The 12,056-nt window shown below is 48.8% G+C and overlaps 1 protein-coding gene across 5 annotated transcripts in view; it reads right to left on the reverse strand.

Moving 5' to 3' along the window:
* Positions 1-12,056, reverse strand: part of IKBKB (inhibitor of nuclear factor kappa B kinase subunit beta) — a 54,755-nt gene that overhangs the window by 7,655 nt on the left and 35,044 nt on the right. For 3 of the 5 annotated variants that reach the window (XM_045535726.1, XM_045535724.1, XM_045535723.1), the window contains exons 9-19: positions 9,424-9,531; positions 7,730-7,859; positions 7,187-7,381; positions 6,365-6,479; positions 4,431-4,554; positions 3,723-3,874; positions 3,527-3,588; positions 2,327-2,436; positions 1,266-1,315; positions 1,069-1,168; positions 736-883 (exon numbers count right to left, since the gene is read on the reverse strand). In XM_045535726.1, coding sequence (XP_045391682.1) covers positions 736-883; positions 1,069-1,168; positions 1,266-1,315; positions 2,327-2,436; positions 3,527-3,588; positions 3,723-3,874; positions 4,431-4,554; positions 6,365-6,479; positions 7,187-7,381; positions 7,730-7,859; positions 9,424-9,531 — 1,294 coding nt within the window. The remainder of the gene's footprint in view (positions 1-735; positions 884-1,068; positions 1,169-1,265; positions 1,316-2,326; positions 2,437-3,526; positions 3,589-3,722; positions 3,875-4,430; positions 4,555-6,364; positions 6,480-7,186; positions 7,382-7,729; positions 7,860-9,423; positions 9,532-12,056) is intronic. The other 2 variants (XM_045535725.1, XM_045535727.1) reach the window with 2 other exon arrangements.

Consider the following 12,056-nt stretch of genomic DNA (forward strand, 5'->3'; position numbering starts at 1 on the left):
TTTGAGGTTGCTGTGAGCTAGGCTGACGCCACGGCACTCACTCTAGCCCGGGCAACAAAGCGAGACTCTGTCTCAAAGGAAAAGATGGTGCGCACAGCAGTAGGGGTTACCACGCTGGGAGCAGCAGGCGCAGGTGAGGGTCCACAGGCTGCGCTGACACGCACTACACTGGGCTGACCTGGGGGCCCCAAAAAGGGTGTGTCCATATCCCAATTCCTGGAACCTGGGAATGTGACCTTATTTGGGAAAGGGGTCTTCAGATATGTAATTAAGGATCCCAAGATGAGATCAAGTGGGACCCAAACCCAATGTCAAGTGCTCTAATATCAGACCCCCGATGAGAGACACAAAGGTCACGGGAAGACAGAGATTGGAGTGACGAAGCCGCATGCCCTGGAATGCTTGGAGCCACAGAAGCTGAAAGAGGTCAGGAAGGATCCTCCCCTGCCAACACCTGGATTTTGACCTTCTGGCCTCTAGAATTCAGAGAATAAATTTCTGTTGTTTTAGGACACTGGGTTTGTGGTAATTTTTCACAGCAGCCACAGGAGAAGTGATACACGAATAAATACACACAAGCAGCACAAGCCCTTGCTCTGCCCTCCTGCTCACAGGACACAGAAGGCAAAACCGAGTGGCAGCAGCTGAGTGGCTCCGGGCTCGGTGGCCTCCCCGTGGGATGGTGACAGCAGTGCAGAGGCGGAAAGGCCCGAGGGGCCGGCGGGGCACACTCACGCAGGCGATCTTTAGGAGGTTCCAGAGCTCCTTCTGCCGCTTCTCCTGGAGCCGAACAACGGTCTTCTCATCCTCGTTCATTAAGTTCACCACCTCGTCCACCTTGGGCAGCAATTCCAGAGCCTTCTGCTTGCAGACCACGGTTTTGCTGTAAGGAATAAACACGACAAAGCCAATGGCATCTGGGCTATAGAAAACAGAACATGAGCTCTGGCAGCTGCGGGCGAGAGAGCAGCTGCAGGGAAAGTTCCTGCAGGCGGCTCAGTGAACCAGCAGGGAAGAAGGGCTCACACACCTGCGCTTCTCCCCAGAGCAGGAAAGGAGGGCTCATACCTGAGCTGCGTGTAGATCACTCGCACTTTCTTCTCGAAGCCCTGAATGGCCTGCAGCAGCAGCCGCACCATCTCCTGACTGTCCCCATCAGTGCGCTGGTCTGCGGGGAGGGGGAGTGGCAGTCCCTCAGGGCAGAGAGGACCAAGCCTCGCCCACGAGAGGAAGAGGGACCGAAGGAGACGCAGAACCGCACTTACCCCGTGGTTTCTCCCTCAGTCTCCTGTACAGCTCTCTGGCTTGCTCTTCTCTGAAACACACATAGAGGGTCCAGATTCAAGGTCAAATCAGCGCATCTGAAGCACCAGCTAATTCCCGCCAGCAGAATCACCGACCCTGAGTTGAGACCAGCAACACGTCTTTCCTGACTGGGGGAGACCAGTGTTTCTGATGACGTTTTAGGTGATACCTATAGTAGGCAAACGATTGCCTTCATTACAAAATCCACACTTCCAGGGTTTAATGCCAGAAAATCTTAAGGAAAGGAGACATCCCTCTCTCCTTCTGAATTCCTCCTCCGCTTGGCTTCTACAGCACGGATTCCAGGTGCCGTCACTGGCCCTGAGCCCTGAGAACAGGACCCTGCCTCGGAAACTCACGCGCTAAGGGGACACAAACTCCTACCCTTTTTCCCCACAGGGGAGACTGGCTCATATTCTCTAAAGAAGAAAAACTAGAGGAGAATAAAGGCTCAAATGATTAGAGAAAATATAGAATCACATTTCTGACACTCAGATTTCTTGTGCTCCGAGTCCTAGACTAGTCCTAGACCACCTCACGCTCACAGCCACGCGTCCTCAGCAGCCAACGAGGCCTGCCAGGTTCCCTCCCGTCTGCGGCCAGGGCCCTCGCGCTATTTCCTCAGGGTGGGACTGGTCTGCCCGACGCCTCGTGCCCACTGGAGCCAGCGCCAAGCACCTGACCAGACGCGAATGCACAGGTCCCTCGGCCCGGCTGCCCACAGCCTCGCAGCGCCCGGGTTGGGGTAGGCGCACGCCCGATGCTAATGGTAAAGGCTACTTGCACCTCACAGCCTTCATGGGTTACGAGCTACGTATCAAACGCACGACCCGAACTGACCCTCACAACTTCGTAGGCTCAGACGGCTTTTCCTCCCACTGGATAGATGTGGAGATCGAGGCTGGCGGTGATTTGCCGAGATGGCCCCAAGGGTGGCTTATGAGGGTGATCTAACACACACGCGGACGCTCCAGGGGGTGGCTGAGGGTGCCAGGCAGAGCGCTGCCCCAGCGGTACTCACAGGTCGTCCAGCGTCCCCCCGGGCTTCCGGCCCATCGGGCTGCGCTGCAAGTCCACGATGTCAGTCTGCAGCGCCATCATCCGCTCCACCAGGTGCTTCACTTCGTTCTCCTGATGGAAAAGCCGTGCTCATGTCCACTGATGTAGCAAAAGAACTCCGAGACGTAGGCTCTGCTGGGGGCGGGGACCCTGCACACTCACTGAGGACTCCCAGTGGACTGGCCAGAGGCACTCGGACTCTGGAGTCAGAATGGCTTTGGTGAGAATCTCGGCTCTACCGCTTTCTAGCTGTGTGGCCCTTGGGCAAGTTACTCAACCCCTGAGCTGGTTTCCTTTTCCATGAATAGGCTTCTAACAGGGCCCGCTGAGCAGCCAGATCTGGGAAAGGACGTGCAGCAGCTGGCACGGCGCCTGCCACCCCAGATGCCACTGCACGTTCCTCTGTCTCTTGGAATTCGTCCATGCAACGCCGTGCCACGTGCAATGCCTAGACCCCTGACGTCTAACAGCTGGGGAGACCTCTCTATGGTTAAATAAGGTATTGTCTACAAAATATGTACCTTTCAGCACACATAGACCCCATCAATACTGATTTATAAGAACAGACATTAAAAAAAAAAACAAGCATTAAGACATGGAGGTAAAAATCCATACGCATGTGCATCGAGGAAAATAGGAAAAGAGCCCAGAAAAAAACAGCCCTGGAGCCCAAGGTCTTCCATCTGTGCGAGTTCACTAGGCCACACCTACTTGTCTTCGTCACCGACATTTTTCACTGGCAACTGATGCGCACTGTGCTGAGACTTTCTGCTAGGCCTTTTGTTTCTTACAGATTTAGTGTCCCAACAAAATTAGGTAAAAACCTTTGACAAGATGGTGTGTTGGTCATTCACCTGATGCCCTTCCTGACAGGAGGAGGTCAGAGACTCCAGGCTTTTCCCCGGGGCATTTAGCATTCTGCTGCCTGTTTAAATTCAGACCACCTCTGTCCTCGGTACAACTCGGGTGCGGCCACAGAAGGGCTCCCTCTACTGGCTGCTCTCTCGGCCTCTTTCCAGAAAGTCTAGTTAAGGTCAGAGCAAGGCCAGGTAACTTCATTTCTGATGCAGAAGATTGACCCAGGGTTTGAAGAAAAAGTGAGAAACGGCAGCATGAAATCTCACCCCCTCAGTAAGGACAAAACCCCACGCGAGTATCCTACCCGCCCACACAGCTCCACAGCCTGTTCCATCTCCCTCCAGGCCAGCAGCAGTTTATCTGAAGCTGAAACAACAATTGGGAAAAAAAAAGCTGAAAAACAAAACAAAAACACCACAAAACTAAAACACAAACAGCAACCCAACTGCAAGAGGACAAAAGAAAAGGGTCTCTTTGAGCTCACTGCAAAGACCACTCACTGATCCCAAACTCGGTTTGCTCACTGTACTTCTCCAGGTCGATCTGGATGCTGGTTTTGAAAAAATCCAGCTTGGCCTTGAGCTGCTGAGACATGGACGCCATGGAATTCTTCATCTTGGACAGGGAGCTGTTGCTCCGGAGGAGATTCATCCTGCGGGGCCACAGCAAACCACCTTGGAGCATCTTTGGGATCCAAATATTATTCCTGTGCAGTAATAAAACCCCCTCAACTGCCAGGGGAGGCCCCCGCTATGATTATTATTATTATAATAACACCAGCCACTTATAACCAATGGATAATTTCCTCTGTCAGAAATGCATGTGGTTCTGCACCAAAACTGGAATTAGGCAGGTACCACACTATATACAGGGCCAAGAAGCTAAACTAGTCATAACTGGGGAAAGATTTTAAGTCCCCAGCATAATAATCAGGGCAGTTTGGCTAATCCAAATTGCAGTGGGCTCCTCTGGGCTCCCAATTCTGCCCTGGCTCAGCCAGCCCAGCCCCCAGGCCTGCCCTCCTCTCCCTGTGCCAACCACACTCACCTTCCCAGCCCAGCCCACCCAGACACTTCCCGCCGGCCAAACCAATGTCTCCCTTTTGTCTCTTAACAGTTGCTTCTGGGTCCCTGCCTCAGCCACTTCCCTGTGGCCAAAGCCACCAAGCAATTTTAAATCAATTAAGTTAAAACTGCCTGGCACAATACATGGCGGCGCGCTGTCCCTGCTGCAGCCGGTTGCAATCCTCCTTCAGGGTCTGGATGCTGTGCCAGACCTGGCCCCACACCTTCCTCAGCTGGAAGAAAGAGAGATTCCTCTTGGGCTCTTGAACTGGAAACAGAGACACAAGCAACTGTCAGAGAGTAACTCTCCTACCATTAGCCACACCCTGCCTTGGGACACCACTGGTACTTTTACATTTTTAAAAATTATATAACTAGGACGCTATTACATAACTTTTTGGGGTATTATGCCTAGTTACTATCACATATATTTTTAATACTCCATTACAGTGTAAGCATGGCCAATAAATGGCTACTGATTTGATCGGAAGAAACACTTTATGAATCATTTGGAGACGTATCCACATGTATTCTGGCTCACATACTGTCAACAGAAACTCTTCTGTTCACAACATTTAAAGTTGTATGAAGTCTTATTAAAAATCACCTTCAACCAGCAGTATTGGAGATGATGAAATAAGCAAGAAGCCTGGAGATCTCTAAGACCCTGGACCTCGCCTCTGTGCATTCTCGGTGTGGAGGTGGGGGACGGTGGCAGGCAGACATGGAAGACACATTAAAATGTCCACCAGACACGGGAATGTCCACCACACACTGGAATATTATACAGATATTAAAAAGTAAGGCAGCTACTTATGTACCAAAAGGAGAAAAATCTCCAAAATATATTGTTAAGTGAAAAAGGCAGGTACAGAATGGTCCATATTATATGCTATTTGCTTGGGGAAAAAAATACCCCTGGAAGGATACCCAAAAATATGACAGCTGCAGTTTTCCTGGACGGGGAACTCACTACCTAGGGAACTGGGGAGAGACTGCGGCTTATTGTTCACTGTAATTCAGTCTTTTGTATCTTTTGATTTTTTTTTTGGTATCCCGTATATACATTAATTATTAAAATATAAATGAGTCCTGTAGAAGAAAGGGCTCAGTATATATATATATATATTTTTTTTTTTTTTTTTGACACAGAGTCTCACTCTGTTGCCCGGGCTAGAGTGCCATGGCGTCAGCCTAGCTCACAGCAACCTCAAACTCCTGGGCTCAAGCAATCCTTCTGTCTCAGCCTCCAGAGTAGCTGGGACTACAGGCATGCGCCACCATGCCCGGCTAATTTTTTCTATATATATTTTAGTTGTCCAGCTAATTTCTTTCTATTCTTTTAGTAGAGATGGGGTCTCGCTCTTGCTCAGGCTGGTCTCAAACTCCTGAGCTCAAACGATCCTCCCACCTCGGCCTCCCAGAGTGCTAGGATTACAGGCATGAGCCACCATGCCCAGCCTGGGCTCAGTATAAATTTAAGAAAACAAACAAACAAATATAAATGAGGCCAGGTGTAGTGACTCACACCTGAAATCTCAGTACTTCGGGAGGCTGAGGTGGGTAGATCTCTTGAGGCCAGGAGTTTGAGACCAGCCTGGGCAACGTAGCAAGACCCTGTGTCTAAAAAAAATTTAAAAATTAGCCAGGCGGGTGGAGCACACCTGTAGTCTCAGCTACCAGAGGGGCTGAGGCAGGAGAATAGTCTGAGCTCAGGAGCTTGAGGCTGCAGCGAGCTAGGATGATCCACGGCACTCTAGCCCCAGTGACAGAGCGAGAACCTACCTCAAATAAATAAAGAAAAAATATATATATAAATGAAACTTCAAAAATAAGCAAAATGGCTTGTGGGCAGTATTCTCTGTCCGCTGTCTGAAGTTCTATTTAGGAGGCTCAAATGAACTCACAATTTCCTCTGCCCTTTTTCCGGGCTGCTCCTCGCGTGTCCTAAGGAAAGGAGGCTGCCCCAAGGACCAGGCACGCTCATTTCCTGCACGTGGCCCCTCCCTGGCCCGTGTCTCTCCCTCCTGCCTTGTCCCACACATTATAATTGATTTTTTTTTTACTAATGTTCTTACGGATACAGCTGACACTCTCAGGCTGGGGCCGTGGGGAGATCTGAGTCTCGTAGGTGGTTTTACTGTTGTCAAAGAGAAAAACAAGATCCATGTCCAGCGTGCGGCCCTCATTTAACTGCAAAGGGAAAGAACAAAACGCATCTCGTGGATCCAACCCCTCTCTTTTCCCACCAATAACGAAGAGGTGTCAGAGCGTTTCCCACTGTTCACCGAGAGCATCCTCTTCAGCCACCCAGCGCTAAGCACCCATGAAGCCTTTCTCAACCACTCCAGCCTACACTTATTTTTCCTGTTCCTTCTAACCTGCCTGAACATACACCTCATTGACAACATGTTATGTGCTATTTTATTCTGTCTTTCCTGTGCAGTTTAGAAATTCACTATATATTGCCCTATGCAACGATTATTTCTCCTGTGATAACTTTACCTCCGTGAGTTAGCTTATAAGTTCTTCCTGGGCAGGGACCATGTCTCACATTGCTGTGGTTAACACGGGGCCTAACCCTGTTCTGTACACAGAGGTGATCGCCAGTAGTTCAGGTTGACTCAGGAGAGTCAGGCATCACTTTGGCAGTCAAGGCCAGAGAAAGGCACCTTAAGCGGTCTGCATAAGGACTCAAGCATGGAGTGAGGGACTCCTGTCTCCTATTACACCACATGGGATCCGACGGGGGACCCTGCTATAACTTACAGAAACAGGCAGGTGTCTGCATCAAGAGCAATAGATGACTTGTCAAAATAGAGTTGAAATCTGAGGGTGTGATTAGCGTCCTAGGCGGCACAGTCAGGGAAAATCAGGGTACGCAAGTCGGCAGGGCTCACCTTGCTGTCTGAAATGCACTGCGTGGCCGGCTTGTCCGGGATCAAAGCCAGACCCGCCTCCTGCAGCAGCTCCTGGTCCTCCTCTGGGATCCCCGTGTCCTGCTGGATTCTGGCCTTTAAGCTCTGCAGACTCTCATCCTCCGTCACTGGGTAGGTGTGAATGGTGCCCGTGACCATGTTCAAGATATGAACCAGCTGCAACACAACCCAGGTGTTACTGGGAAAAAACGGCTTCTTTAAAGAGATGCCCATCTGTTTGCCCAGACCCTCTGCTTCCCCAACATTTCCTGGCCACACACAGCAGGGCCTAGCTTGAGGAAGGGAGCCCAGACGCCAAGTTTCACATACTGCAGTCTCTCACATTGCTGTCTGCCCACAGCTATGACTCACTCCTGAAGAAAGGCTCTCCCAGGAGCCCAAACTTCCTCCCAAGGTCGCTGGCCCTCGACCTGCTCTTCCCTGGCGTTGCTTTCTCATGAGAACAACCCTGTCCCAGCAGGGACCCTCGCTGCTGCCTCGGGGCTAACTCGGCTCCCTGCTCACCTTCAGGTTTAAGATGTCATCTAGGGCCTTAAAGCAGCCATTGGGCCCATACGTGGGGTCTGTGCCCCGTTGTCGGGGGTGCCACATCAGCATCAGCTGCAGCCACTTCTCCAGCCGCTGCGCCAGGACGCTGGGGAGAGGAGCAGAGTGCAGGTGGAGACACCTCCAGCCGTGCCGGCCCCTGTGCGTGCCTGTCAGAAGCACCAGCCCCCTGGGCTGCTCGCCATCACACACAGCAGCCAACCAACCATTATTGAAAATGAAAACGGATTAATCGGACAGAAAAAGCATAAACATTTCCAACCAATTTAATTCTTCAAGTGCTTATCCCCTCTCTCCTGACCTGCGAAAACAGCCCCCCAGATCAGAGATTTCCCAACCCATGGGTCCGCACGCCATTTCCACTGGTTGGGTAAGACCGGTCTCTGAGGCCTGAAGATGCACTTTACAGGCACGTCCTCCCTCCAGGCAATCCCCACACACAATCTAGACCCCACTGAGTTAAACGGGGACATGAATAAAAAAAACAGACCCCGTGCTGCCAGATGGGCTAATGCCCCCCAAAGCAGTAGCTGGGTTCACATGACAAAGTCCAACTGCCTCCCCCTGGTCCCCAGAGCCTGCTTCCTGTGCGTACTCAAACTCTCCCTGCAGCCAGCACAGCTATTCTCTGCCTCCCACATGCCCTGCTCACCCCAGTCTCTCCCCTTTCAACTTCCTTCATCTGTCCACGTCCTGTACATCCTTCCAGACCCTTCCACAAAGTTAAAACTCATCCCAGGTCATTCCGTAACTATCTAGTCCACACAATCCTTTCTCCCCACCCTTAAACACTCACGGTAATCATTATCCACACACTCAGTTATGTGTGACCACCTCGTAGCTTTCTTTTTTTTTGAGACAGAGTCTCACTCTGTTGCCCGGGTAGAGTGCCATGGCATCAACCCAGCTCACAGCAACCTTAAACTCCTGGGCTCAAGCAATCCTCCTGCCTCAGCCTCCCGAGTCGCTGGGACTACAGGCATGTGCCACCACGCCTGGCTAATTTTATATATATATGTATATTTTTAGTTGTCCAGCTAATTTCTATTTTTTTTTTTTAGTAGAGATGGGCTCTCACTCTTGCTCAGGCTGGTCTCGAACTCCTGAGCTCAAATGATCCACTCGCCTCGGTCTCCCAGAGAGCTAGGATTATAGGTGTGAGCCACCATGCCCGGCTTACCCTGTAGCTTGCTTTCGTACCATCACCCAGTTATGATATTGTTAGTTAACCGCTGCTAGTGTGGCTCTGAGACTAGGATTGCAAAGCCATGCCGACCACAAGGATTTGTTTGTTGACAATAAGATAGCATTAGGCCACATGAGGAGTGCAAAGAGGTAAGGTATAGTTCCCTATCCTTAAAAGGCTTTCCATGGGATAGGAGATAAACCCTATGCAAAACCAAATGCAATACAAGGTAGAGGCTACTAAGGGTAAAAAGAGAGACAGATAAATTGTGACGTGAACTTAGATGATTTCTAGGGAGACGAGCATGGGAACCTACTCTAAGTTTCAGACTGGGAAGGACTCTGCCAAGTTCTTAGTCACCAGACGATATCCTGATAACCTATTTAAGTTCTCAGGTATCACCTCAGACTTGTATTTCTAAAAAAGGAAGAAAAACATGCACAAGAGTGATGCCACTGTGCCTTACCCATTAAGATTATTGGGGTATGGTAGAGAGCTTGAAAACTTCACTGTTCCATTCAAGTCTTCACTAACAACAATGTCCATCTCACTCTTCTGCCGGACTTTCGAGTGCCTGCAAATGTGATCTTGTTAAGTGCTGTCACACATCACTTGACAGGGATACGTTCAGAGAAACGCGTAGCTGGGCGATTTCATTGTCGTGAGAACATCACAGAGTGCAGTTACACAAACCCGCACAGCACAGCCTACAACACACCAGGCTGCACGGTGTTGCCTGTCGCTCCCAGGCCACACTCCTGTGCAGCACGTTACTGAATACGGTAGGCAACTGTAACAAGACGCTAAGTATTTACCTAACTTAGAACTTCAATGCAATATACAGTCATGCATGTCCCTCGTGTCCCTCAGCACTGTGAGGCCACTTTACATTTGTAACATCACTCTACAACTGTGCAGGAGACTTACATCCCCAAGCTTTTGGAATAACAGTTAATTCATACCATGATGGAACAGTTTCTGTGAGAGTTTAAGAATGGTCAGTTCTGCCTGAATGAGCTTTTGAAGAGAAAAAGCCCTTAGCAGAGTCACCGACCGTCCTGTGCCCAGAATTCTGCAGACAATACTCTTGTTTCTTTTTATCTAATACAAACTCCCATGTTTTGATAGAGGATAAAATTAGGACTTCCAAACCAAGATTATTGCATACATATGATATTTACATGAAATATGCACAAACACGCACGTACATACATACTTCATTCTAAATGTGCATGGCTAAGTACTATTACTAAGGGTAGCTTTTACAATTCCCAACATAGGGAACTTCTTGGGGTATTTGAAGTAGCATTTGAAGGGAAAAAAAATTTAAACCCAATTGGCTTCAAATCTCCTTGGTAAAAAGGATAATAACTTGAACAACGCTTCATAGGTAACCAAGTACTTCGACACACAGCATTCACTTATTGCCAACACTGCCCCACGTGGAAGACATTTTTTGCCCCTCACTTAACGGTAAGGAAGTGAAGACCAGGTGATGTGTCCAAGGTCACACAACTGGAATATGGCAGAATCCAGGACTCTACTCCGAAGTCTGGTATTCTTTCTACTCTGTCTCAATGTCCAAACACATCTCTTCCCAAAACACCTGAGAAGTTCCAATAAAAAATGGTTCAGCTCCCAACAATTCTCACTGGCAAGTGGTGAACTGGCCCCTCTGGAGCACACAGGAAACCCGAGGGCTGGCGCGTGGCCAGGCTGGTGGCCTACAGCTCTGGCTGAACCTGTGACAGCGGTAAAGTCAGGAGCACTAAGACTTTCTAATTACAAACATGTGGGACGATCCTCTACTAGAAAACTTAGTTTCTCAATGGGAAATATGGAAAGACACATAAAATAAATGCTTATTACTTAGGCTGGTCCTAAAATGTACTAATATTTCAAAGAACTTTATAATAGAATTACAAAGCCCAAACTGCATTTGTTCTGAAATTATTTACCTGGCATCCAAGATGAAATAGTGAAATTTTTAAAAAGTTGTCTAAGCCATTAAAAAGCAGATGAGACACAAATTAGTCCACACAACAGCTCCTTGCTGGGTTTCAGAGAAGTCTACTTGAAAGTGGCCACCAGCCTCCCAGCACTGCCAAGGGAGGTTCTAGGAAGGTGATTCTGCAGATGGATTTACTATGAAGATGCCAGGCCCTTGGGGCTATATGTTCAAAGTGCACCCGTTCTTCCAGTTCTAATGCATTGTAACTCACCTTGCTATAAATAATGGAAAAGGTCAGTATGTGACATGAACTAAAGAAATTCCTTAATGAGTTAAAACCACAATAGATGTACACATAATTTAAAGCTATTTTTATGATGGTTATAAAGTGTGACTATAAATTAATGAGCTAGGGCCGGGCGCAGTGGCTCACGCCTGTAATCCTAGCACTCTGGGAGGCTGAGGCGGAAGGATCGTTTGAGCTCAGGAGTTTGAGGTTGCTGTGAGCTAGGCTGATGCCATGGCACTCTAGCCCGGGCAACAAAGTGAGACTGTCTCAAAAAATAAATAAATTAATTAATTAATTAATTAATGAACTAATTCCTCAATATTCTAGAACCTATGCAGCCAAAGGAGCAATGCCTGTTTTAAATTAAGCTGCCACAGGAGGGCATACTTAGCTATTTCCACCACAGTCCTAGGGCAGACGCCTCACCTCAATACCATCTCACCTCAATACAATCTTTGGGGCATAAACATGGAACTGAACCGGACTTTTCTGGAATCAATTTCAAAGGCTATGCTTTATTCTACATTCTTGTGATGCAAATATCTGTCCCCTAAAAACATTAATGTTTTTATTACTTTCAGAAAGGCATTTGGGATAACAACACAACCAGAGTTGGCAATGGTGTAGAGAGAGGGGTAGCATCACATGCTCCTGGTGGAACTGTAGATTTATACAACCTTCTGGTGAACAGTCACTGACACATATCAGAAACCTTTAAAAGGTGCATACGTGGCCAGGCACAGTGGCTCATGCTTGTAATCCCAACACTCTGGGAGGCTGAGGTGGGAGGATCACTAGAGCTTAGGAGTTTGAGACCAGCCTGAGCCCTGAGCAAGAGCAAGACCCCATTTCTACAAAA

Source organism: Lemur catta, chromosome 22, assembly GCF_020740605.2.
Source record: "Lemur catta isolate mLemCat1 chromosome 22, mLemCat1.pri, whole genome shotgun sequence".
Lineage (NCBI taxonomy): Eukaryota > Metazoa > Chordata > Mammalia > Primates > Lemuridae > Lemur > Lemur catta.